A 27,006-nucleotide genomic window follows, 5' to 3' on the forward strand; every position below is an offset into this window, starting at 1 on the left:
GGTGTTTTTATGTAACCCATTGCATTAAGCTGTTAAACATGACACCCTGGTTATGTTTGCAGATCACACTTGAAGCATTCAGCTTGAAATTTATCTCAGATTTCAGCTCATCTTTCCCATGAAACCTAAGGTCAGGTGAGATGGCTGGCAAATCAAGCAACAACATGGTCAGTGAAATAGTTGGTGGTAAAGTTTGACCTTGAGGGCATACACTTCCTTCTGGAAGGTGTAGATGATCATCTTCTGGACAACTTGTTAGGTCAGCAGTCTTCCCCATGATCGAAGTGAAATATTCTAATATTTTGACATACTAGATTTTTGATTTTCATGGATCATTTAATCATTATTCATTTAAATGAAAACAAAAGGTTTTACTTTTTGAATAACATAAAAATGTAATTTTGGGAATGCACTAAAAGTAAATGTATGCAGAGGTGTTTGTTTTACAGTTGAAGGAGTCCTTCGCTGTAAAATGTTTAAGAACCTCTGTTTTAACTGCTGAACATATGGGATTAATGTATTCATAAATATTATGGAATATGTTGTTCGAACTGAAAGAGAGATGTCACTAATATCTCCAAGGCAGCATGCTTTAGTTAGTAGAAAAACATTATTGATGCTAAAATCACATACTGTATATAAGCCTGTACCCTCACACAGAGTGGAGTAACATCTGATTCTATTCAGTGTCATTTGCAGCAATGCTCTACATGCACTTTAACTGTTTTGCCAAATAATAAGCAAACTAGAAATAAATACTCAACTATAAAATTATATTAAAGACTTTATTTACAAATTAATAAAATACATGTATGTATTGTTGGTGCAAAAAGGCAGAGCATCAAGGGTCCGTCCTCTCCACGACAATCTACAACAGGGGAGAAATAAAGACATGTTATTATAAGTGTCTAGTAAAAAGACTTCATGGTGTTACTATGCAGCTCCATGGCATCTCTGTAATATACATCCACATATGGGTTTATAAGCAAGTTAATATCACTTCATGATGTTTGACATCATATGACATCAGTTTGACACACGCAGGCAGGCACGCACACAAAATTTCATAGAATGCAAGCTTTTAGTAATGCTGTGTATTAAAACCAATTATTTGGTTTTGCTATTAAGGATTGCTGCAAAATTTGGCCCCATCTTCACCATTCATTAACACACACATGTTTATGAAGAGAAATGTGTCCCTGTCCCCTGATTAAGATGTGCTCAGTGGTGTTCTTGAAAAGAGAGGTAAATACTTCAGAGCACTCACCTTCTGCTCAGGATGTAAAGCTGGTGTAGAAATCAGCTGATACACAGGCAGTTGATGATTTACACACAGTTCACTGTGAGAAGAAAAACACACAATCATACATATTATAAGGAGTATAAACATATATTTAATGACTTTAATGAATAGATAGAACCTGAACAAAAGCCCCTTTTCTTGACTGTTACATACATTGTGTAAGCACATAACTAACTATTCAGAAGATCTCTAGCTATGATAAAACCACTACATTATACAGCAGTATACATTATATGGCACTCAGGAGCTCCAATAAACTACATACAACAATTCGTTAACCATCTGTAACATTTAGCATATAACAGGAGCAGCTCAGGGATAATTAGCAATAGTTGCTGCTATCTTAGCTCTTTTAGTAAGCTAGCGCTTAGCATAATTATATTAGCTTGCTTATAGATTCATATTTGGACAGGCATTTTACAAAAACAATAGAGCTAACTGTTTACATCACGTATAGGTGTCCAAATACACTATTAAACTAATATATATTAATAAACAAGCTAGTTTCCCCATGCTAAGCGCTAGCGGTTAGCATAGTGATATTAGCTTGTATATAGATCCATATTTGGACAGGCATTTTACAAAAACAATAGAGCTAACTGTTTACATCACGTATAGGTGTCCAAATACACTATTAAACTAATATATATTAATAAACAAGCTAGTTTCCCCATGCTAAGCGCTAGCGGTTAGCATAGTGATATTAGCTTGCTTATAAATCCATATGTGGATGTATATTACAGAGATGCCATGGAGCTGATGGTTTACATCAGTGTTTAATGGTCTAAATGAGATAATATTCCTTTTAATCACTGCCATTTACACTCGGCTCGGCATTTCCCCCAAACACTCCAATAGTATTAACACTGCTACAAAGTTATCATTAGTGCCTAAAACAGTAAAAATCGGATTAATTTTATATATTAAACATTACCTGGTAATTGTGTGCAGTTGAAAATTTAGTGAAAATTATAACTTTATCACGCTATAATTCACTGTATACTCCATGATGTTGAGTCCTGGAGCTGATATCCGGAAAGGTTCCGTGTTCAGTTGCGTTTTGACCCCACTCCCATAGTCCTTTGCGCATTAGCTTTAGCTTTTAGCTTGCAAAATACTGGAGAAAGAGTTCTCACACGGGAAAGAAGTAGTTGCGCACAAACGGAAAAGAGCAGACATTTACACGGGAAAAAGCGCACAGTTACACGGGAAAAAGCGCACATTTTCAATGAAAAAAAAACACATTTATAAGGGAAAAAATGACATTCATAAGGGAAAAAGCGGACATTTTCAAGAAAAAAAAACACATTTATAAGGGAAAAAACGACATTTATAAGGGAAAAAGCGCACATTTTCAATGAAAAAAAAACACATTTATAAGGGAAAAAACGGTCATTTTCAATGGAAAAAAAACACATTTATAAGGGAAAAAATGACATTCATAAGGGAAAAAGCGCACATTTTCAATGAAAAAAAAACGACATTTATAAGGGAAAAAGCGCACATTTTCAATGAAAAAAAAACACATTTATAAGGGAAAAAATGACATTCATAAGGGAAAAAGCGGACATTTTCAAGAAAAAAAAACACATTTATAAGGGAAAAAACGACATTTATAAGGGAAAAAGCGCACATTTTCAATGAAAAAAAAACACATTTATAAGGGAAAAAATGACATTTATAAGGGAAAAAGCGGACATTTTCAAGAAAAAAAAACACATTTATAAGGGAAAAAACGACATTTATAAGGGAAAAAGCGGACATTTTCAAGGGAAAAAAACGACATTTATAAGGGAAAAAGCAGACATTTTCAAGGGAAAAAAAAAACACACAAGGGAAAAAACACACACATATACAGGAAAGATGATTTGCCCTTCTGGGCCACCGTATTAAATATCCCATTTTCAGTGTTACTTTTTTAAGTAACTAATTCAATTACAAAATTACTGTCTTTAAAAAGTAATCAGTTACATTACAGCGTTACTTTCTGATAAAAGTAACTAGTTTGAGTACTTTTCCATTGCAGAAAATAAAAAAAATTCCTTTGTAATTCCTCATGCATGTTGTTTTAGTCAAGACCTTTATAATTATTCTACCATCATCACTCAGCAAAGTTTGGCCCATAATCTGTTAACTACTCAGGTTTCCATCTTTCCTCGCGTCGACCCTCGCATGTTAATGTCTTAATGTAAATATTGACATGTGTTTCCCTCTTTGGATAATAATGTTATATCACTCCTCACACTGTTTAATGTTACATCAGGTGTATCTGTGTGCAGCTTTTGCGTGTGATTGATGGCTTTACACAGCTGTAAATGTGTGTTAATTACAACAGGATTACGCAAATATTATTTTTCTTCACTTTGAGAGAACAAAGTCGAGCCAGCATTGCCAATCACTTTTTACTCTTTGCAAGTGTTTTTGTAAATAAAATTATATTGTAGCAGCCCAAACCAGTTTGTATCCAAACCCGTAAGACCTCCGTTCATCTTTAGAACACTCATGAAGATATTTTGGATTTAATCTGAGTCTCCCATATAGACAGTCAACACGCTTCACATTCAAAGCACGAAAAGACCAAAAAACATAAATAAGACCATGTGGTCAGTCAATGGTTCAATCATAATTTTATGAATCTAAGAGAATACATTTTGTGTATTTGAGGTCTTACGGATTTGGAACTAAATGAGGGTAAGTAATTAATGATAGAATTTACATTTTTGAGTAATCTAACCCTTTAAAGTGTTATAACACTTAAAATGAGCAACACTACACACAACTAAACAAGTCTGAAATATAAACACATGTGTTGAGTTGTTTAACATGTTCCATATGTATGCGAGAGATATCATATCCAGCAGAACAAACCCTTAAACTTAACATATGTAACAGCATATAAATGTCAACATATGTAACAACATATACTGTAAATGAATTAATAAAGGAGCGAGGTCTTGAAATATGAGTAGTACAAATAGTATGCTTTGCCCGCCGAGCGTCACATGATCACAACTGAGCCATAAATTCTCTCTCTCACTCGTATAGTCAACATCCGTGTTTGCTATAACACTGTGACCACGTCTGTGGATGTGCGTAAAACATTTTTTGTTCATTTTGTGTCCAATTGTAGCGACTGTTCTTTACCAACAGCCTCCATGAAGAATAAAGTTAATAAGTCTGTAGCAGTGCAGGAGATGAATCTCATTAACAACAATGTAACTTCACATTTCCACGAAATAGTCATTAGAGCAGTGATTCCGCTAGTGTGTGTGTGTGTGTGTGTGTGTGTGTGTGTGTGTGTGTGTGTGTGTAGTCGTCCTACACAGTAGACCTCCTCCTCCTCTCTTCTCTCGTCTAACACCAGCCACAATTCTTTTCTAAGGTACACGGGCCAGACTTCACTCCCCATGTGCATCAGTGAGCCTTGCCTGCCCATAACCCTGTCACCAGTTCACCGGTTTTACTTACTTGGACCACTTCTGGTCTGTCCTGACCACGGCACATTGGGAACATCCCAGGAGAGCTACAGGTTTGGAGTTTCTCTGACCCAGTCATGTAGCCGTTTGGCCCAATGCATTTCATTACACTTGCCCATTTTTGTCCGCTTTAAACTCATCAACATCGGAGACATAATATTCACTTATTGTCTAATAAATCTCACCCACTTTCTGGTGCCACTGTAGCGAGATAATCAATGTTATTCGCTTCAACTCTTCATGGTCATAATGTTATGGCTGATCGATGTACATAAGATAAGAAATAGAACTGACAATCCCACATTATTATTGTCAACCTCTCTAGTTTGAAATGGCTTCACATGCTGATACCCCATTACTATATACTATATAATCTAAAGTTACTTCTTTTTTTCCATGCATTCATAAGACTTCATGACCTCATCTTGTGCCACCTACTTCATGAGGAAACCAAATGATTGAGGAGGTAACGTAGTACTGAGTTAAATGTATAATGAAGACTCTGCATTATTTCGCAGCAGGTTTTTGCAAACTGAGAGTGGCTATTATGTTTATTTTTAATGTAATTAACCCAATATCTTTCTTCTTATTTATTTATTTATTTATTTATTTATTTATTCTGCATGGGACTCCACACTGACAATAGTGATCACAGGAAACCTATTTGAAGAATGTTGCATTGTTTTTCCAGCTTGACGGTGAGGATCTATTTGCAGAAGAACCCGCTGACATAAACGTGGCTATGAGCATCGCAATATGCTTCCTTTACAATCTTATATGCCAAACCTGTAAGGGGTACATTGCTATTCTTACATAATTTCAGGAAGGTAACATCAAGCTCCATCCAGTATTCATTATTAATCTGACAATGGATGTTTTGTATATTTTTAATTCTTAAAGTAATAAAAGAGCAATAAAAAAATAATAATTTATTCATTTATTCACTCTGAACTATTTGTTTTGGTGTTATATTTTTGTAAAAGTAGTAATAGTAGTAATAGTAGGATGAGGAGATGCAGCATAAGCAATAATGGGTTCCTTGAGGAACCTCAGATGGTAGGGAAATTGTGTTTTAGCACCCAAAATACTGTAGACCAAGATGGGAAATGTTCTTCAAGGACCCAGATAAACCAACTCAGGTTTCTCAGAGAACTGAAATGTTTACAGGCTTCCAACAGTGAGGCAAACTGTATATTTGGCAACTGTTGCAACATTTCAGACCTACATGACCATGTAATAAAAATATTTATATATTTGAAATAATGTATTTCCTTTAACAATTTGTATAATGTTTTATATAAATTCATAAATTGCATTAAAGTTTTGTTTAAATTTTGACACTTATAAACCCGATTTTAAAAACATTTCACTTGCACTTGAGCATACTGTATGAAAAATATTAGTTTAAAACTTTTTTCATTATGTTTTATAAAAACAATTATGATTCAAATTATAGTATTATGCAACACTATGTTGTGTGCTGGGGTGTAACACAGTGGCGTCATAGACACACAGGCTACATATGTTGCTGCCTAAGACCTCACCAGCAGGGGGCCTCATGGAGCAACATGAATGTATATTTTTATTAACATTTTTTAATGCTTTAAAAATTCACATGTATTTCATATGCCTTTCTTTTTGTAATCATCACATGGTTATACAAATCTCTCAATAATTTTTATTAAAAAAAAAAAACAGAAATATTTTTTTTTCTTTCTATTTCTGAAACCATAGAGATGATCCAGCACCTTGTAATGTGTTTTTTGTGCTTTGTCTCTGGTTTCAGGCTCATTCTTGTCATGTGGCCTGTGAGTTCCCTTATCAGATACATTATTGTGCTTAATTATTACATGATTAATCTGTACCTGGCAGTAACACTACTGATGCTGAGGAAAGGCATTTTTCTGCATGTGTTACATGAATAAATGATTCCTGAGGAGTGCTGTGCTACTTTTTATTACTGATCCTTTTCTTTGAGGATTCAGTACCCAATATAACACACACTGATTCGTTACCATAAGAAACACCAGAACATCATATTGCTCCAGAGATAAAGACACAATTATTTTACTCTGTTGTTAATCAGTAACAGTACAGTCACAATAAAGGCCTCAAAATCTAATAGACAAGGGACACAAACCCAGCCATGATGTACTGTAATGTAGAACTCAGTGTCCAATTCCGCTCTCTGCTTCTTCTTTAGCAGATCACTTCAAATTTATATATTTAATCTTCCTCAGTTTTCGTTCATGATGGATAAAACAAATTTGAATCTTAAATGAAGCTACATTTGGAGAATAAAAGCACCACTTAGTTATAAGAAATAAAAAACAGTTTTGAACACAATGATCGTGTAAGAATGAAGGATGATTTCATAAAGAAAATATGAACAAAATGTCTAATTTTATTAATATCATAGCACATGAAAAACATAAATGGCTACAACATGTCAGTGTTGATCAGTGATGCGAAATACATTAAAATTATGTTGAATATGGATTTGCAGAATTGCTCAGACCGTCCCACCAAATTGTATTTTTATATTTTTTAATAAAAACAGAGAAACATAAAAACAGGCAACCAAACAAATAATGGACAGAAAACATCTGTAAAACCATCAACCCATCTGCACTTACAGTAAAATCAGTAGGTTCTCTGACACTTTTTGCCTTGTTTTAAATCAAATTCTAATTTAAATTTTATTCGTCACGTACATTTATAAACCATCATAAACCGTCATACACAGTATGATATGGAGTGAAATGCTTGACCGGCCATAACCTAAAATAAAATATAAAAAAATGTTCAAGTCTGGTGATTGTGCTTCTAGCAGCAACTAGTGTTTTGAGGATGTAGCACAACATGAACTGTAAATATAAATAGATAAAATGTTCATCTATATTTACATAGTATTTTGTCAAAATTCTATAGTATAAAAGGCATTGATCACATTAAGGTGTAATAAGATTTCTACACTTTGTAAAATGTTAAAAATGCCCCACTTACAACACTTACTGGGAAATGTTAAGAAGAATTTTACTGTACAGTCATGTATATGTGACAAATAAAGACTTACTTAAACTTTTATATATACACATTATTATATCATAAACATTTATAGCCAATTAAACATGTCAAAAAAAAAAAAAAAAACTTTTTCCATACACTATACATGCTGGTTAAGGCATTTCCTTGCAGAGTTTTTGTAATGTAAAAAGAACAGTTTGTTAGCTTATTAGCTCTTTTCATTAACCTTATGCTAATATCTCTTCTCATGATGTCAACCATCAGGGCCAGATTAGTACTCTGATATACCGGGTATTTTTCCAGTGGGCCAATGCAATTTGGGGCTGATACAAATTATTATTATTATTATTTATTTATTTTTGTAATTATTATTATTATTATTATTATTATTATTATTATTATTATTATTATTATCAACAGTGGGCCGGAGTGGAGAGGAGGAGAGGGAGCTGAATCAGTAGGGAGGAGCTTCATGATAACAGGAACTCATTGAGAGGTAGCCTATCCTAGTGTGTGTGTGTGTGTGTGTGTGTGTGTGTGTGTTTGAAAATTAACATTAGTTATATACTGTCCATCTAAAAGAAAGAAAAATGGATTTTTCCCCCAGTCCAGCTCTGTCCACTGTCTCTGGATTGCACACTTATGTTCACATGGGATTAGTATTATTTGGGAACTTTTTGAAAAATTTCTGATTTAGAAATTACATTTCGTGTGGCGCATTCGCACTGGATGAGCAAAGCCTGCGATTTTACTCAAATTTACTAACTTATCTCCTGAATATACAGGAAAATATCCTGGAAAGTGTTTTACGATGAAAAGAGGAGGTGTGTGTGTGCATGTGTGTGTGTGTGTGTGTGTGTGTGTGTGTGTGTGTATATATGTCCGTGCATTTGCAGACTGTGTGTGAGACAGAGAGAGAATTTATGAATGTGCGGTTAGATGGATAAAAAAAAAAAAATATATATATATATATATATATATATATATATATATATATATAGTTATCGTGCCCTGTGTCATTCACATTTCACCGGGTTAAAATCTAATAACTTGAGAATTATGACGTAAACCTCCTCACTTAATTATGCACTATTTTGAATTGGGTATTGTTTGGAAATGTCATTACAGGTCTAACTGTATGATATAAACAGCAGAGTGGTTTCTGTTGTATTGTTGTATGGTATATAGTGATCTGATAAAATCCTCTCAAAACACTCCAACGCAGCCTCAATTCTTCACGGAAGATTGATAAAAAATAAAAAGGCACGCAAGACAACAAAAACTTTGAAAAACTGATTGACGACTTAAACAAATTCTGGCCAAATCACAGACATGCTGATTCAGACGGGACTAATATTATCACAGGACCTCAGTGTTTGCTGAAATATGGTAGGTCATTTGCGGAGGAATTTCTACTTTACAAATTACAGACATGGCCGATTCACACAAAACTAAGATCACAGACAACCTCCGCAATTATTACAAATCACACGAGGTCCCCAGGTAATACTAGTCCCGTGAGAATAGGACATTCGTCTCTGACTGGGTGAGTGTCTGCGGCTTTATAAACTCTGTTATTCAGTGAAAGAATTCTTTAAATTTCTGAGAAATTCCCTTCGATGCTTCTCCTGTTACCGCTGCTCTCTCTGACTCTGAGCTGCTTCTCACAGTTTTCTCATAAACCTCTTCAAGTACATTGTGAGTCTCTGTGAGATCTAAATGTTTCTGTTTAAGAGTCTCCAGCTCTCTGTTCTTCTCCTCCATCTGTCTGCTGAACTCTTCCTGCATCTTTGTTTTTGAGGCCAAAATGTTTCTCTGGAGTTCAGGCAGGATGATCTTCATAAGGTTTCTCTCTGTCTCCATCCTGACCTCTCCTTCATACACCTCCCTGATCTTCTCCATCTTCTGTTGGTGCTTTTTTTCCATTTCTGTCCTTCGCTCTACCTCTCGTTTTAACTCCATCTCAAGGTTTCTCTTTTTCTCTTCATCTCTCTCTTCTTTCATCTTTCTCTCCAGTTCACTTGTTCGGTCATTCAGTTGTCTGATGCCTCCTTCATGCTCCTGGATTATTCCTTCCATTTTTCTCAGAGAGTCCTGCACCTCCTTATATATTTTTCCTTTCACTTCCATCTCTTCTCTCATCCTTTTCTCTTCTCTTTCCTTTAGGATCTTAGTCTCCATCGCTCTAATCTGAGATTCTGTCTCCAGGTAGATCTCACTGCTGTAGAATTTCTCTCTGCTTCCTTCCACCATCTTCTCTATCTTGTTCAGCAGGTCTGAGACCTGAGAACCATCTCCACTCTCCTTAATGTTGAGACAGTAAAACCTGTCCCCACATTTCTCTACAAGTCTCTGGACCTCCTGGTTTCCTGATTGGATGAACTCCTCAATGTGGTTCTTCTGAACATAATCAGTAACACTGAATATGATCATGGTGTTTCTCCAACATCTCTCTCCAAAAATCTCCTCCATTTTCTCCAGCATCCCTCTCTCCTCCCCTGTAGGCTGCTTTACAGGTATGACCAGGAGGAAGGTGTGGGGTCCTGGAGCAGACAGATGGACACAGAGTCCCACATCCTGTCTCAGCTTCTCCAGAGAGAGTCCAGGAGAGAACCAGTCAGGAGTGTCCACCACAGTCACCTTCCTCCCAGCCACCTCACCCTGTGTGCTCTCACTCTGCTGGGTGGATGTAGATGTAGCTGTACATGCAGCAGCCTGGTTCCTCTCCTCTCTGCTCAGGATGGTGTTTCCTGCTGCACTCTTCCCAGACCCCGTCCTCCCCAGCAGCACCAGCCTCAGTTCTGCTACAGGAACCGACACTGGAGAATGTGGCCTAGACGATTCTCCGCCCACTGAAAATGAAGAATAAATAATTTACTACAGAATCACTTACTTACTGCATTGTGGTGATTATTTTGTTCTCTGGAGTATGTTGCTTGACTGATGGTCCATTCTTTAGGTAAGTTATATTAAATTTATCATAGTCGGCTCTTTCTATTTGCACACTAACTGTGGTACATAAGTCGCATTAGAGAAGTTAAAAATCCATTTTCTCTCTCTGCTCAAGGCTTTGCCTGCTCTGTGTGTCTGTGTGCGCACGCGCCACACAAACACATAGACTCCTCCTACTTTCTCTCTTCTCCACACAGAAACACTTCTCTGTCGTGATTCTTTTTAAAGGTAAAGTGCAATGATTTCGTTAGTGTGTCGCTCAATCGAGTGTCATTAAAGAGATTTCTTGTTTATTTTTCTGATAAAACAGTGTTTCTGTTGTGTGAGTAAAAAGATTGGAGGAAGGGTAAACTGTAAGACGAGAAGGGGGAGAGGGGAGCTTACTTAGATTCATGCACACACATGCACAGCGCCTGCGCGCACAAATGGAAACACTTATCTCTCGGGATTTATTTTTACTTTTTTTTTTAAGTCACACACACACACACACATAGACCACTTCTACTTTCGCCTTCACAAACATACAAACACACACTCTTTCTTTCTGCTCTACACAGAAACACTGCTCTGTCGTGATTCTTTTCAAAGGTAAAGTGCAAGTAAATTTGTTTCATTTTTACTTAATATTTTGTGTTAATTATTTTTATGTATTTCTTTTTTTGGGCTGTGGATCAAATAATTTGAGTTTTCATTATTTGTTATGGGAAAATTAAATTTGGTTTACGAGTGTTTTGGAATATGAGCCCATTTCCAGAACGGATTATGCTCGTAATTCAAGGTTCCACTGTATTTACAAAATAATTTTATGATTTTTGTAAAGCCTGGTTTCCCACTTTAAAAAAAAAATCATTCATCGCTCTATCCTATGGGCACATAACTTGTATTCAAACTCACTGAGCTGCACTCACTCTTAGTGCGTAGGTTGGCAGCTAAAACCCTCCAAACTCAGATAAAAAAGCCAAATAATATCGATACTAAAACTGATTCTGTAGCTTGATTATATATGCAAAAACTTTTTTGGAAATGAAATTGACCTACATCTTTATTACCTCCAGTATTATTATTATTATTATTATTATTGTTGTTGCTGTTGTTGTTGATTACTATTTAAAATAAAAGGTCAGTATTGCAACACTAATAATTGCATCTTGAAAGTTTTATTTGACGATTTGATTGAATGATTGAATACTTGATTGTCATTTTATGTTACAGCAAGTTGAATTTAAAACTAATTTTATCTCTGCTGTTACGTCCCAATCTAGGGTTGGGCCGTACAGCAAATGATAGGTTCGGGGTTCTATTTTAAACTGTGTGAAAAGAGTCGAATGTAATGGTGTAATATACCGGAAAGAAATAGACAGGCACATCAGCTGGCAAAAAGACAGGGTTTGTATTGCTTTACACAGAGGCTTGTGTAAACACACAAGCCGCCACCAAGACTCGTGTCTCACTACAGCTGAGGTGAGGAAAACTCTACTCAGAGTCAACCCACGTAAAGCTGCTGGACCAGACAACATCCCAGGCAGAGTGCTCAGAGAATGTGCTGAACAGCTGGCAGATGTTCTCACCGACATCTTCAACATCTCTCTGAGCAGCGCCGTCGTTCCCACGTGCTTCAAGGCCACCACCATTGTCCCCGTGCCCAAGAAGTCTACTGTGTCCTGTCTCAATGACTACCGTCCCGTTGCACTCACACCCACCATCATGAAGTGCTTCGAGCGGCTCGTCATGAGACACATAAAGACCCTGCTGCCCTCCTCACTGGACCCACTGCAATTTGCGTACCGTCCTAACCGCTCAACGGACGACGCCATCTCCACTACACTCCATCTTGCCCTCACACACCTTGACAAGAAGGACACATATGTTCGAATGCTGTACATAGATTTCAGCTCAGCCTTCAACACTATTATCCCCCAACAACTGATTGGGAAGCTGAACCTGTTGGGCCTGAACACCTCCCTCTGCAACTGGATCCTAGACTTTCTGAGTGGTAGGCCTCAGTCAGTACGGATCGGGAACTGCACCTTCAGCACCACCACACTGAGCACTGGGGCCCCACAAGGCTGTGTGCTCAGTCCCCTGCTGTTCACACTGCTGACTCACAACTGTGTAGCAACACACAGTTCGAACCACATTATTAAATTCGCTGATGACACAACCGTGGTGGGTCTCATTAGCAAGAACGACGAGTCAGCGTACAGAGAGGAAGTGCAGAGGCTAACGGACTGGTGTAAAGACAACAACCTGTCTCTAAATGTTGACAAGACAAAGGAGATGGTTGTTGACTTTAGGAGGACACGAGGCGACCATTCTTCGCTGAGCATCAACGGCTCCTCTGTGGGAATCGTCGAAAGCACCAAATTCCTCGGTGTCCACCTAGAGAAGGACCTCAGCTGGTCCCTCAACACCAGCTCCCTACACAAGAAAGCCCAACAGCGTCTCTTCTTTCTGAGAAGACTGAGGAAGGCCCAGCTTCCACCACCGATCCTGACCACCTTCTATAGAGGAACTATCGAGAGCATCCTGAGCGGCTGCATCACTGTCTGGTTTGGGAATTGTGCCATATCGGACCGCAAAACCATACAGCGGATAGTGAGGACAGCGGAGAAGATCATCGGGGTCTCTCTCCCCTCTATTGAAGACATCTATACCACACGCTGCATCCGCAAAGCCACCAGCATTGTGGCTGATCGGACACACCCCTCTCACACACACTTCACACTCCTGCCATCTGGAAAAAGGTACCGAAGCATTCGGGCACACACATCCAGACTGTGCAACAACATTTTTCCACAAGCCATCCGTCTCCTCAACAAAAAGGGACTGGACTGATAAACACAAACACACTTACACACACAAACATTATCACACAGCTTAACTCTTAAAAATATTGAGACTGGACTGACTAATCAACACAAGTGCAGACACACTGACCTACACCACCAAATTATCGTACACACCAACCTGTAAATGCTTCACTGTTTTTAACAATCTTTTGCACAATGATCATTACTGGACTACATTTTGCACTAATTCCTCAATTCTTGCTGCTGTTTTAAGGAATGTTTATGTTTACCCACTACCTCAACACCATATTTTATGTTCTGTTATGTCGTGGTTGCGCACTGTCACTTTGTTGTTGCTCTTGTTTGCACATTTGCACGTGCACTTTATGTTGTCTATAAAAATGTTACTTAGCTAGTTAGTTTTTGTTAATTTATGTTGTAATTTATGTTAGGTCTCTCTGTCCTGTCTCTGCTAGCCAGCTAACTAGGCCTCTTGGTTAGCTAGTTTAGTGTCTATGGTAATTTATGTTGTAAATTTATGTTGCATGTAGCACCTTGGTCCTGGAGGAACGTTGTTTCGTTTCACTGTGTACTAACTGTATATGGTTGTAATGACAATAAAGCCTACTTGAACTTGAACTTGAGAGCAAACGAGAGCAAACGAGCTTCTGGATAACGCGTAGCAGCACACATTAGCGTTAACAAATAGCAATTTCCAGAGCACGTTTTTGGCAGAGGACCAACACAATCAACGATAACCCTCTCAAAGGGTTCAGTTTCAATGGAAATGGGCTTCAAGGGTGCAGGAGGAATGGTTTGATTGGGCTTACCCACGAGTTGACATGTGTGACACGATCTACAGTATTGAGCTACATGTCTCTTCATACCAGGCCATACGAAATATTTTAACGCCCTCAAGTATGTTTTCCGTATGCCTACATGACCAGAACAAGGATGGTCGTGAGCCAACATGAGAACTTCGTTGCGAAGTTCTTGAGGGACTACAACCTGATATACATCACTCAAACCATTAGAAGAATGGGGTGGTGACCACTTTCGCATTAAAACTCCATTTTCTAAGAAGTAAGCAATTGGGTGCTTCTCCAGCTCCCCTTTCTCCACCGCAGTCTCAAAACAATGGGTTAGTGAAGGGTCAGCCTTCTGAGCTATCGCCAACTTGGCACGAGTTATGCGAAGTTCGGCATCTGGTTTTGAAGTAGCCTTTGGAACATCAGTAAATTTCACACTGGGGTTAAGCTGAGGCATGCTTTCCTTAATGGTTTCCTCCTGACATAAAAAAGAGTCAGACAAATCTATTACATCCCCCAATTTCTTTTGCTGAGCACGCGTTAACACACAAGCAGGAAATACTGAAGAAATCTGAGCTTCCAACTCTGGGCAATCCGCAATCGGCTCAGATACAACCTCTGGAAGCGAAAAAATTTGGTTTCCAGCAATATCATTCCCCAGAATGAATGAAATACCACTAACTGGCAATGCTGTACGAACGGCAACTTTAACAAAACCAGAAAAGCTTTTGGTTTCTAAATACAACTTATGCAAAGGTGCCCGAATTAGAGTCATACCAATGCCTTGAATTAACACATCACTCCCTAAATAAGAAGCTTCTGAAGAGGGTAATGCATTTTCCAAAATAAATGATTGAGCAGAACCAGTATCCCTCAATATTTTAATGGGGTTTCGTGTTTGACCAGCCCCTAAAGATACATAACCAGAAGATATAAAAGACTCAAACACAGATTCCCCAGTGGACTTAGCCAGCAGCCCTGCAGCATTTACCTTTTTGCTAGCAGGCTGCGGACGAGCCATCTTACGCTGTAACACCGTACAGGAGGCAATTAAGTGACCTTTTTCGTGGCAATAATAACAGTTACGGGATTCAGGCGAAGGACTAACCAGAGAGCGAGCTTGAGCAGTTGGGTTTCGTGACTTCAATTGACGCAAGGAAGAGTTAGTATGAGACAGGGGCATATGAACACTGTCTTATGAGTTAACACAAACTCATCAGCTAAGACAGCAGCTCTAGACAAAACATCAATCTTCTGTTCATTTAAATACACAACTAGCTGCTCTGGAAGACAAGACTTAAACTCTTCTAGTAGCATCAATTCTTTAAGCTGCTCAAAACTTCTTACATTACTTGCAGAACACCATTTTTCAAAGAGCAAGCATTTCTCACGAGCAAACTCAACAAATGTTTGGCTATTTGGTTTGACCAGATCCCGGAAACTTTGCCTGTATGCTTCAGGTACACGCTCATAGGCACGCAGAACTGCAGCTTTAACCACATCATAATCAAGGCTCTGTTCCAAAGAAAGAGCAGAGCATGCTTCTTGTGCTTTCCCTGTTAATTTACACTGCAGTAACTGTCCACAAACTTTTTGGCCATCTTAACGTGGTTGCAAATCAACCTCCTCCTCTCTAAATATAGGCACTAGACCCACATGTCGGCTGACATCAAAAACAGGCTGGCTTACCGGCGAGGACTGGAGTGGAGCAAGTGGTGAAGCCAGCGCACTGGAGACATCAGCTCCAACGGGACTGGGGGAAACTGCTGCAGGAGAACCAAACTTTCTTGGCAACGGCACAGGCTTCCGACTCTGAGCAGCCAGCTCAAGCTTCTTCCCCTCAGCGTCCAGCTCCCTTTCCCGAATGCGCAGCAACTGCGTCTCATACTCCTGTCGTTTTATTTTTAAATCCAGTTCCTTCAGTGCCAGTTGCAAGACTGGGTCCACTGAATCGGTCGGGCGTTCAGGTCGAACAGCCCCCAATTCCTCCCCATGCTCTGCTACTGTTCTTGTGTCACCGGCCCTTGGGAGAGGTTGAGTACTCACTTCCTCAGAAACTTCACGCTCAGGTAAGACTTGATCAGCCACAAGTGCCTCATAGATGGTGGCTTTAACCACCTTTTTACTAGCTGATTTGGGAACCAAAATGTTAAAGAAATCAGCTATTAGGAGGAGATCATCCTTTCTACATTTGTCAAACTCCTCTAAATTAGGACAAAAAGTGAACATGGTCAAATCAAATGCCGCCATATTTGGGAAATTATTCACCCCAGCTGAAACTAGAATGCTATCAATGAAAGTCTTGTTTAATAATCCCGGACGAGCCCCCACTTCTGTTACGTCCCAGTCTAGGGTTGGGCCGTACAGCAAATGATAGGTTCGGGGTTTTATTTTAAACTGTGTGAAAAGAGTCGAATGTAATGGTGTAATATACCGGAAAGAAATAGACAGGCACATCAGCTGGCAAAAAGACAGGGTTTGTATTGCTTTACACAGAGCAAACGAGAATACTGACACAACACCAGGATCAGCTTCAGGGTGGACCCAGGCCAAAATAATAAACAAAACGGGTATCTGTATTTTGACAAGCTTGTTTACCTAAACAAAACACAAACTAAAAATACAGATAACTTACCTATCTCCCTAAACCAAAAACAGTGGATAAATTCCCTTTTCCCCAAAACAAATGGCAGCCACGCCCCTACTACTGGTGCGTGCACAAACAAAGTGAAATTATTTACAAAAAATATATACAAACAAAACCAAGCAAACAAACCAAAAGGGACAAAGCAATAATCGAAGTCAAAGGGTTGCAATAAAGTCAAAACCAGGGTACACAAGCCAATATCAAAAACACCAAAATAACAACTCTCTCTCCAAACAATCAACACCTCGCCTACACGCCTCCCCCCGTTCCCGCGTCTCTCTCCGGTTTATAACTGGTCCGCTCGTTGCTGACGTCACTCAGGGCGGAAGTGCACGTGTGGAAGGTCAGCCAGCCGCTGGTGTAGTGGCAGTCAAAAAACCTGAAGTGGAATCAGGGGCGGAGCGCAACCTGGGCACAATATACACACACGCTACAAAGCACAGAAGCATAAACATACCCAGCGCGATCAACATGTTGCGGGTTGTAACACTGCACAAATGTTCTATGAGCAATAAATGGAAAGAAAATGATTTGGCTCTGACAAAATGAGTCTCATTCACCTTCGACACAAATATACAATGTAAAGCATAACAATCCACTTGGGTAAATCTGAGTGGTGCATCTGTCCCCTTTCCCCACACGGCCATCATGTGGCCATAAACCGTATCTGCATGTAAGCCTTTTTAAACATGTCTGACGAGTCAACAGATCTCAATTAAATTCAACCCTGGAGGGACAACACACATGGTGTTTACTGCGCTTGAACGGACACCATTTTGTCTCAGAGCTTTTTTCCACTGTATTGGACTGTTTTGTTGAGGATTTTCTGAAATTAAGATTATTCACCATCAGGACAGCTTTACACACACACCAGACTTTAGATATTTTATACATTCATTTACACACTGAAAATATTGTATATTGTAAATATTGGTATCTGGTGCAATGTAGTGTCTATTTTTGTACAATGCACGTGAGCTACTTCTGTGATTTGATCACATCTACAAATGTTCGTAGTACCGCAGTCCTATTGTAACTGCATATTGTAACTCAAATGTTCGTAAGTCGGAGACTTACTGTACATAAATTATGTCTTAAAAGTCAATTAATAAAGTCATAATTGTGAGTTCAGTATATCCCTGCTCCACCTCATGTAAAAGTGACTGTTAGGGGACATATTTTAAGAGAATGAAGTGTAATTATCCTCTAAGACCCGAAAAGGACAAAAGGAACTTCATGAGAGTGAATTGCAGGAACAGCAGTCTAATAAAGCAGTATTTTCCAGTTTAATGTCAGTAGTATCAGTGCACGTCTCTCTCACATGCTATTCTAGCTGGCTAGTTCATAAACCTCACAAAACAGTTAGGAGTCTCCAGGAAGGTTAGGTCTGGCTTTGTTTTAACAGAAATATATGTGTTTAGGTGGAAATAAAGCAATTGTTCATGTATATTCCTAGCTGATGAATAATTATTTTACCACTTTGTCCTAATTTGGTCATTTCTAAGTCCCTCCCACTAGTGATCTTTCTCCTTTAACAAAGGGCAAATCCTATTCTGTTACTCAGTTCAGGATCCCTGGATATTTACAGATATTTCTCTATTAGATGTGTTTTTATTTGTGAATGATAATATTTTATGTCAGTTTTACACAATATTGGTCTTTTTACTGTAATCTAATTATAAATGTAAATGTCTACATCTGCCTGCTGTGTCTCTTTATAGTCGTCTCTTTTACCCCTAAACTAATGTTGAGTTACACACTGAACAACTAACATTAATCACTTACATGTAGGACGTTTTGCCTCCATACTGTTTCTTTTCCTGATTGGTGCTGCTGAGTCCTGAGTCTCTCCACTCACTAGGAAACATCAGAACCAGTCAGAATGAGAGAGACATTCTTCTATAATTAATCACTTTCACTGTTTAAATTACACTTCCTTACAGTAGCTGAAGAGTTGCATCATTAAGTATCATTACAGTATATTTCATGTTCTTACACATGATTCATTGAGTGTAGATTAATATTTCAAGTACGTTTAGAAAATCCTTCAAGTGCTTACTGTAACAAATTACTCACTACTTGGTGGTAACACTTTGCTGTTTCTTCTCCTGATGGGGGCTGATGATTCTGGATCTGTCTGTTCCTGCAGTTGCTTTGTTTTCTCCTCTAGAAGTCTGTCTTTCTCCTGAAGCTGTTTGTCTCTCTCCATTAGCTGTGTCTCTCTCTCAGTTAGACGTCTCTCTGTCTCTTCAAGCTGTTTGTTTTTTTCTGCTAAATCAGTTTTTTGTTGCTCCAGTATGATCATCATCTCCTCTAGTTGTCTCTTCTCATCCTGCAGCTGCCATGCCAGTGTCTCCAGTTTGTTTTTACTGGTTTCCCGCTCTTTATCTGTGTTCTTCAGCTGTGTTTCTTTCTCACTCAGCAGTTTGTTCATATTCTCCAGTTGTGAGATTTTCTCTTTAACTTGTTCAGTAGCATGTTGAAGTTTATTATTTGTTTCCATTAACACTGCGTCTCTCTCAGAAAGAGTCTTCTCATTAGTCTCTAAACGTTCTTTTAGAATCTTCAGCTCTTCATTTTTCTTATTTAATTCTTTCTCCTTCTCCACAAGTCTGTTGTCCTTTTCCTCCACTTGTATTTGTGTCTCCTGTATCTGTGTGTCTTTCAGTTTCAGTTGTTGATCTCTCTTATGTAGAGCTCTGTCTCTCTCCTCTAGCTCTTTACTCGTCTTCTCTAGTGTTGTATTTGTATCTTTGAGTTGTGCGTCTTTCTCCTCGATGATTTTCTCTCTGTTTCTCAGTTCTGTATCTTTATTCTCTATTTGTCTTTTATAATCCTCCAGCTGTTGGTCTTTATGCTGCAGTGATTTAGACGTCCTGTCCAGTTCCAGTTTAGTGTTTTTTAGCTCCTTTTCAATTTCTTCCAGTTTTCTGATCTTCTTTTTATATTCAGTAAAGATTTGTTTGTCAACTATGTTATATTCTGAAAATAATAATAATAATAATGATGATAATAATAATAATAATAATAATAATAATAATAAAAATTGGGATAATGTTTAAAGAAAAGAATGCACTTTTTAATATAAGGGTCAATATAATATGTTTCTCATATTTGATGATATTTTAACTATTAGTCAAAAAATCTAAACAACATGATATAAATAATACTAATCAAAATAATAAAAGTTAGAATTGTATCCCTTCAGTATCTATAGGGCTTTACGTTACATGACTGATGTATTTTCTTCCAGTAGCACTCACAGTCATTCTCCTTTTGCATTCAAGTCCTAAACTTTTAACACATGGTGTAAATAATACCTTCTGATTTATGTTGTGATTTTCAGACAGAATATTTAGTGGATCATTAATCAACTTCAGGCTGTACACATGAACACAAGTGTGTTTACTTTTGTAACTCCTTCCCAACTTACCAACACATAAAGCAGATTTCTCCATTTTCATTCTCTCATCTTCTGTCCATTTTCTATCAGTCTGTGAAAGAGAATAAATCAGTGTGAAGGTTTTATACCTGACTCCATACTGTATGTAAATAAAGTGTTAAATAAACATAAAGAGTGTGTGTGTGTGTGTGTGTATGTGTGTCACTAAGAGGTGATATTACTAACACTACACACTGAGCTGATTGAGACTGATTTAAACTAATATTGTATTTAGTAACACACTGAGTTTTAATGCAGCTGAAAACACAATCACTAAACTGATCATTACAGATTAATATCCTCCACTCTACAGGAGTGTCTAATTTTTTTTTTTTTTTTTTTTTAAACACAATCAGTCAGCCATGATTAAAACACACAACACAATTCAGACACTGAGAGTTTGTCATGGATTTGTTCTCTGAAGTGACATTAAATTTGCCCTACAGATTTTAATAAAATGGTTTTAAGTAAATTAATGTTGTTCCTGGTGTTGGGTCTCTACACAGATCCTCATGTTAAATTAAATATGTATTAAACCTTTTTATGTCTCTATAAATACAATTTAAGACAAAGTTTGCAGATGAACTTCAATATGTGTGAAGGTAATAATTTATTTAGCTTGTTTTTCTTGCTTTATGATTTATTTTGTTTATGTTTAAACAAATTGTTTACAATCATATCAATAATTATGACATCAGTAATCACAGTAAATTGTTAACTGTCATGTTTCCCTGTGTGTTCCTGTTGTGTGTGTTCTGTAGGACTTTCATGTTCACGTTTGTTCCAGACTTCAGTTCCCAGTATGCATTGCACCTCACATGTCAGTCACATGATGTTAATTGTGATCACCTGCACCTTGTTTAGTTTAATTTGTTTGTCAATTTAAAGTCGTGTTTCAAAGTCTTCTGTTTAGAATCCTAATGTATTTTGTTTTGTTTGCTTGTATTAGCTTTAGCATTAGCACGATCATTAGCATTAGCCTTTAGTTTGTAGCCGAGCCACAGCCAAAGTTCACATGTGTTTAATGTATAAAGGAAAAACTTTTTTATTTAACATATTAATCTGTACTTGCATCCTGCCTGTTAAATGTCATTAACAAACAGCTCAATGTCCATGTTTCTATTCAATGTGTCAGTCGTGTGATAGTTTTTCTGACCATCACTGTGAGCTGTAACCATAGTAACCCATCACTGGGTAATAGACTTTTTATAACAATTTAAGATGTTTTTAAGCTGCTAGTATCAGTAAGAGATTTATGAACATTAATAGTTTAGTACAGTTTACTCACCTGATAAACACAGACGTCTTTTACTTGATGATGTGACAAAAAAGACAAAGAAAGTTTGATTAGATTCCTAAAAATGCTTTGGTAATTCTTGTAAATGTCTCTGTATTATATGGAATAGTATTAGATATAAACATTCTGTGGCTGTTCTCAGTAAATACGTTTTGTCCTGCATTAGTTTGTCTCTCTTTTGTTTCTCTGCTGATTTTGGAAAAGAAATGTCTTTAGCTTTATCATATTAACTCTGTAAGAAACAAATTTACTGAATCACTCACTCACATTCTGTTATAATCTCTTTCATGCACTATTATCTAGCGTGGACTCTCTAACTCACTTCTCTCACTAAAGTTATATACAGTACACTACCTGGACAAAAAAGAAAAAAAACTGTAAACTTCATGAAAAAAATATGAACTGAAAAAATCATTAATGAACGTGATCTGATATCAAACACTTTAAACTTTTAAAAAAAGTTAAATCATAAAAAATCCTCACTGAAGTGACATCAGAAATCACAGAGCTCACAGGATTGGGACCAAACAGCTGTGTGACTATTAGAAAACCACTTGTTAATGAGGCTAATCAGAACAAAAATAATCTAATTAAATGTACTGAATGACCAGGTTATTACATCAATACATCATTATTCTTCCCAGATGTCCTGGACATACGCTGGGCTCTGTGAGCATGAGGAAGCATTTATACACAGGAATTATCCACCACATTACACACCATAAGGAAAGAGCGTGATCAAATGAAATATTAGTGTGTGTGTGTGTGTGTGTGTGTGTGTGTGTGTGTGTGTGTAGAACACTAATGATAAACTAGACAACAGCATGATGAATGTTCTGCCAGCGATCACAGTCTGTTGTGTTCACTACACTATGCTCATGTTGCTTAGTGGTACTTTGTACAAGTAACACAAACATATAAATAATATTTTTTTATTAATGTCTTTCTCACCTCGCTCCTCTCTCCTCTGTGGATTCCCTTTGATCTTTCGCTGTGGATAATAAAGTGTAAATGTTTTGTGCATAATAGAACTGTTACTCTGTACATAACACAGTTTATGTGTCTGTTCATAAACAAAGGAAAGCTAGTTAAGGATGTACAATCAGTCATCACACAGTAAATCTACAGAACATTCTGTTACTCTGTGCTGATGATCATCTGCTCACACTGGAGAGATTTATCAGCTACAGAAACATAACTGTGGAGAGAAAAGTCACGCAGCGGGAAACAAATAAAACATTAACTTATGTGTCTTTATTCCATCACTTCCATACAAATATGAAAAAAAAAAAAACACAAAGTGTTCTGCTATTATCATGTGTAATTACAGATCTGTGTATGTGGAGAACATTAACGCCTCATCAGTGTATTTAGATCTCGTCCCCATACTGAGGTGTAGCTCCTTATTAGTGCAGGAGAAAGTGGAGTGTATAAGAGGAGAGAGATTCTGATGGAGTCTGGCAGTGGTGTGTGTTATATGTTACATGTTTGTTGTGTCTTTTACTCGACATGGTAAACATCTCTGTCTACATTATTGCAGTGCAGTGGGGTTACACACAGGTGCATTGTGGGAAAGAAGCTGACTGATGGAAGTGGAATCTCACTTACTGATCAAAGCCTGTAACTGTTACTCTGGACATAACACTGGAGAGATTTATCTTTATAATTATAATAATAAAGATAGTTAAATATTTAACATATTATATTAGAAAAATAATTAAAGACATTGTTCTATAATTACACATGATAATGAATATAATCACAGTCTGAAAAGGTTTTTATGTTTGTATTAGTTAAAAAAAAAAGCCAAATAATATTTATATCATATTATAAAATATATGAAATATCATATTCATATTTGTTTCCTGAGTTTAAAAAATGTTAATAAAATATGTGTTTATCATTAGTGTAAAGTCGAGTTATTTACTTACCTGTTCTGAAGGTGTCGTGTGAAACAGAGAGAAATGTAATGTTAGATAAAATATAAAGAGAAAAACTACAATCTTTACACTGTGATTTCAGTACAAAGATGTTTAACTCCAACTTCTTTTTAGTAAATATAATAACAGATAGTTAATCATCTATCTATAGCTAATATTTAAATCATCAAATAAAAGTTGTGAATAAAGTACAAGCATCACCATGTTTTTCTGTATCAGGGAAAAATAAAGACAAGTTCTTCTGTCTTCATAAATAAATTGATTCAAGATGATGAGATTGTTCACTAATGAGTGTGTGTGTCATTTGTAAACACACCTTCAGCTTTTTATCTCTCAGTATCAGTGTGTAGGTCAGATGTGTGTGTGTGTGTGTGTGTGTGTGTGTGTGTGTGTGTAGAACACTAATGACAAACTAGACAACAGCATAATGAATGTTCTGCCAGCGATCACAGTCTGTTGTGTTCACTACACTATGCTCATGATGCTCATATATCTATGTGCTATTGCACTCTGAACACACAGCACAGTCCAATCTATTTCATCTGCACAATAAATATATTATTCATGCAGCATCAACACATCACTATCAGAGAAAAGACTTTATACTCACGTGAATGATCTCTCTGTGTAAAGTGAGAAGATTGAAGATGCAGTGAAGATTTAATGCATGATTACAAATGTGAATTGTTCCATGTGAAAATGTGAAAGTAACTGTTACTCTGGTTAAAACACAGCTGATGTGTGTCTTAATAAAAAAGAGGAAAACTAGACAACAATCAGTCATCACACACAGTAAATCTGTATAATGTAGCATTGTGCTAATATACCGCTAGTTCCCCTTAAGGAACAGAAATATCTTGTAATTTATTGGAAAATACTATTTTCTGATATCTGCATGTATTTACCAATATACAGTATGTCAGTATATGTGCATTTCCCTCTGTGTATTTTAAATCTATAGTTAAATATTCTGTAATATATGTGCTATTGTAGTACATGAAGGAATATGTTACGTGGTGCGGTATGGAGAGCCGCACCATGAGATATTTTGATGTTTATAAGAGCCCTAATGAAGGGCTTCAGAGGGGGTGAATAAAACAGGAGGTTGTGAAAGTGCTTATGGTGCAGATGGAAAGACCTTCCCGTTTCGAGATGGCGTGGGATTATTAATTAGGAAAAGGAAACAAAAGAGAACTGAAAACACAAAAATAAACAGAGCTCCACCAAATACACGAGAACGGATGGGGCTCTGATAACTAAAAATAAACTTTAGATCCTCTCTGGGCCTTCGATCTTACTGAGGATTTATAAGAGAGAAAACTGAGGCGTGTTGCTCTCTCTCTCTCTCTCTCTCTCTCTCTCTCTCTCTCTCTCACGTCGGTGTCTTAGGGAGACAGAGGCTGGATCTTTGCCTCTCTCCCTCTTTGAGCGTGCTCTGTCTATCTTTCTTTCTGTCTTTCCTTTTCTTTTTATATTTTTATCTTTCTTTCTTCCTTTCTATCTTTCTTTGGCCCTCATACGAACTGCGGAGGTATCAGACCCTAAATAAACATGCCACCAGGTGTTTCACGTTCACACTGATTACGTTACCGCAGTGTTGCCTGGCAACCGCGTGTCTACCTGGCCGCGCCTCTGCCTGTTCAGAACTCCGTGGGGTATCAGCCTGTGGACCTGCCCGTTCTGAACAGTGCAGAGTATTTATGTGTGGTTTTGCCCCTCGTGAGACCCGTGTTACAGAATATACAGAATATCAGAACACAATTATGACTGACTTCTTATAGAAATAAAATAAAATGCTGATATCGTACTTGGACACTTGTAAAATATATTTTTTAATTTTATATGATTGTGTATGCTTTTATATTTCTATTTGTATCCTGAATTACAATATAATACATGTGATAAGTTTATAAAATATCAGTGTTTACCATTAGTGTGAAGTCGAGTTATTTACTTACCCGTACTGAAGGTGTCGTGTGAAACAACAGAGAGAAATGTAATGTTAGATAAAATATAATGAGAAAAACTACAATCTTCACACTGTGTTTTCAGTACAAAGATGTTTAACTCCAACTTCTTTTTAGTAAATATATTAACAGATAGTTAATCATCTATCTATAGCTAATATTTAAATTATTAAATAAAAGTTGTGAATAAAGTATAAGCATCACCATGTTTTTCTGTATCAGGGAAAAATAAAGACAAGTTCTTCTGTCTTCATAAAAAAATAGAACACTAATGATAAACTAGACAACAGCATGATGAATGTTCTGCCAGTGATCTCAGTTTGTTGTGTTCACTACACTATGCTCATGATGCTCATATATCTATGTGCTATTGCACTCTGAACACAGAGCACAGTCCAATCTATTTCATCTGTATAATAAATATATTATTCATGCAGCATAAACACATCACTATCAGAGAAAAAGACTTTATACTTACCTCTTTGCAAACTTTTCATCTGTAAAAGTAAATAATAGAGAGTGAAGATTTAATGCATGATTACAAATGTGAATTGTTCCATGTGAAAATGTGAAAGTAACTGTTACTCTGGTTAAAACACAGCTGATGTGTGTCTTAATAAAGAAGAGGAAAACTAGACAACAATCAGTCATCACACACAGTAAATCTGTATAATGTAGCATTGTGCTAATTTACCGCTAGTTCCCCTTAAGGAACAGAAATATCTTGTGATTTATTGGAAAATACTATTTTCTGATATCTGCATGTATTTACCAATATACAGTATGTCAGTATATGTGCATTTCCCCCTGTGTATTTTAAATCTATAGTTAAATATTCTGTAATATATCTATGTGCTATTGTAGTACATAAAGGAATATACAGAATATCAGATTCCCACTTCCTTTAATCAAACACACAGACATTTATTAATGTAAAAACCTGAAGAGATAACAGAATGATGTGCTTTGCTCCTGCCTCGTCTATATATTGGTTACAACATCATATGATACAGTGGTGTGAAAAACTATTTGCCCCCTTCCTGATTTCTTATTCTTTTGCATGTTTGTCACACAAAATGTTTCTGATCATCAAACACATTTAACTATTAGTCAAAGCTAACACAAGTAAACACAAAATGCAGTTCTTAAATGATGGTTTTTTATTATTTAGGGAGAAAAAATATCCAAACTCACATGGCCCTGTGTGAAAAAGTAATTGCCCCCTGAACCTAATAACTGGTTGGGCCACCCTTAGCAGCAATAACAACAATCAAGCGTTTGCGATAACTTGCAACGAGTCTTTTACAGCGCTCTGGAGGAATTTTGGCCCACTCATAATTGCATAATTGTTGTAATT

The 27,006-nt window shown here is 37.1% G+C and overlaps 1 protein-coding gene and 1 long non-coding RNA gene across 2 annotated transcripts; both read right to left on the reverse strand.

Annotated features, from left to right (window-relative positions):
* Positions 1-771: 771 nt before the first annotated feature.
* On the reverse strand, positions 772-2,523 carry LOC128512108 (uncharacterized). The gene is made up of 3 exons (XR_008356234.1): positions 2,238-2,523; positions 1,268-1,340; positions 772-868 (listed from the first exon to the last, which is right to left on the reverse strand). It is a non-coding gene; the product is annotated as an uncharacterized LOC128512108 (long non-coding RNA).
* Positions 2,524-8,806: 6,283 nt separating this feature from the next.
* On the reverse strand, positions 8,807-22,985 carry LOC128512620 (centrosome-associated protein CEP250-like). Its single transcript, XM_053485973.1, has 7 exons — positions 22,694-22,985; positions 21,734-21,750; positions 20,437-20,497; positions 19,281-19,985; positions 19,080-19,217; positions 18,789-18,860; positions 8,807-10,658 (listed from the first exon to the last, which is right to left on the reverse strand). The coding sequence occupies exons 1-7, from the start codon at positions 22,764-22,766 to the stop codon at positions 9,385-9,387; spliced, it is 2,340 nt and encodes a 779-aa protein (XP_053341948.1). The 5' UTR covers positions 22,767-22,985; the 3' UTR covers positions 8,807-9,384.
* Positions 22,986-27,006: the final 4,021 nt, after the last annotated feature.

The sequence above is a fragment of the Clarias gariepinus genome, chromosome 24, assembly GCF_024256425.1.
Source record: "Clarias gariepinus isolate MV-2021 ecotype Netherlands chromosome 24, CGAR_prim_01v2, whole genome shotgun sequence".
In the NCBI taxonomy this organism is placed as follows: Eukaryota; Metazoa; Chordata; class Actinopteri; order Siluriformes; family Clariidae; genus Clarias; species Clarias gariepinus.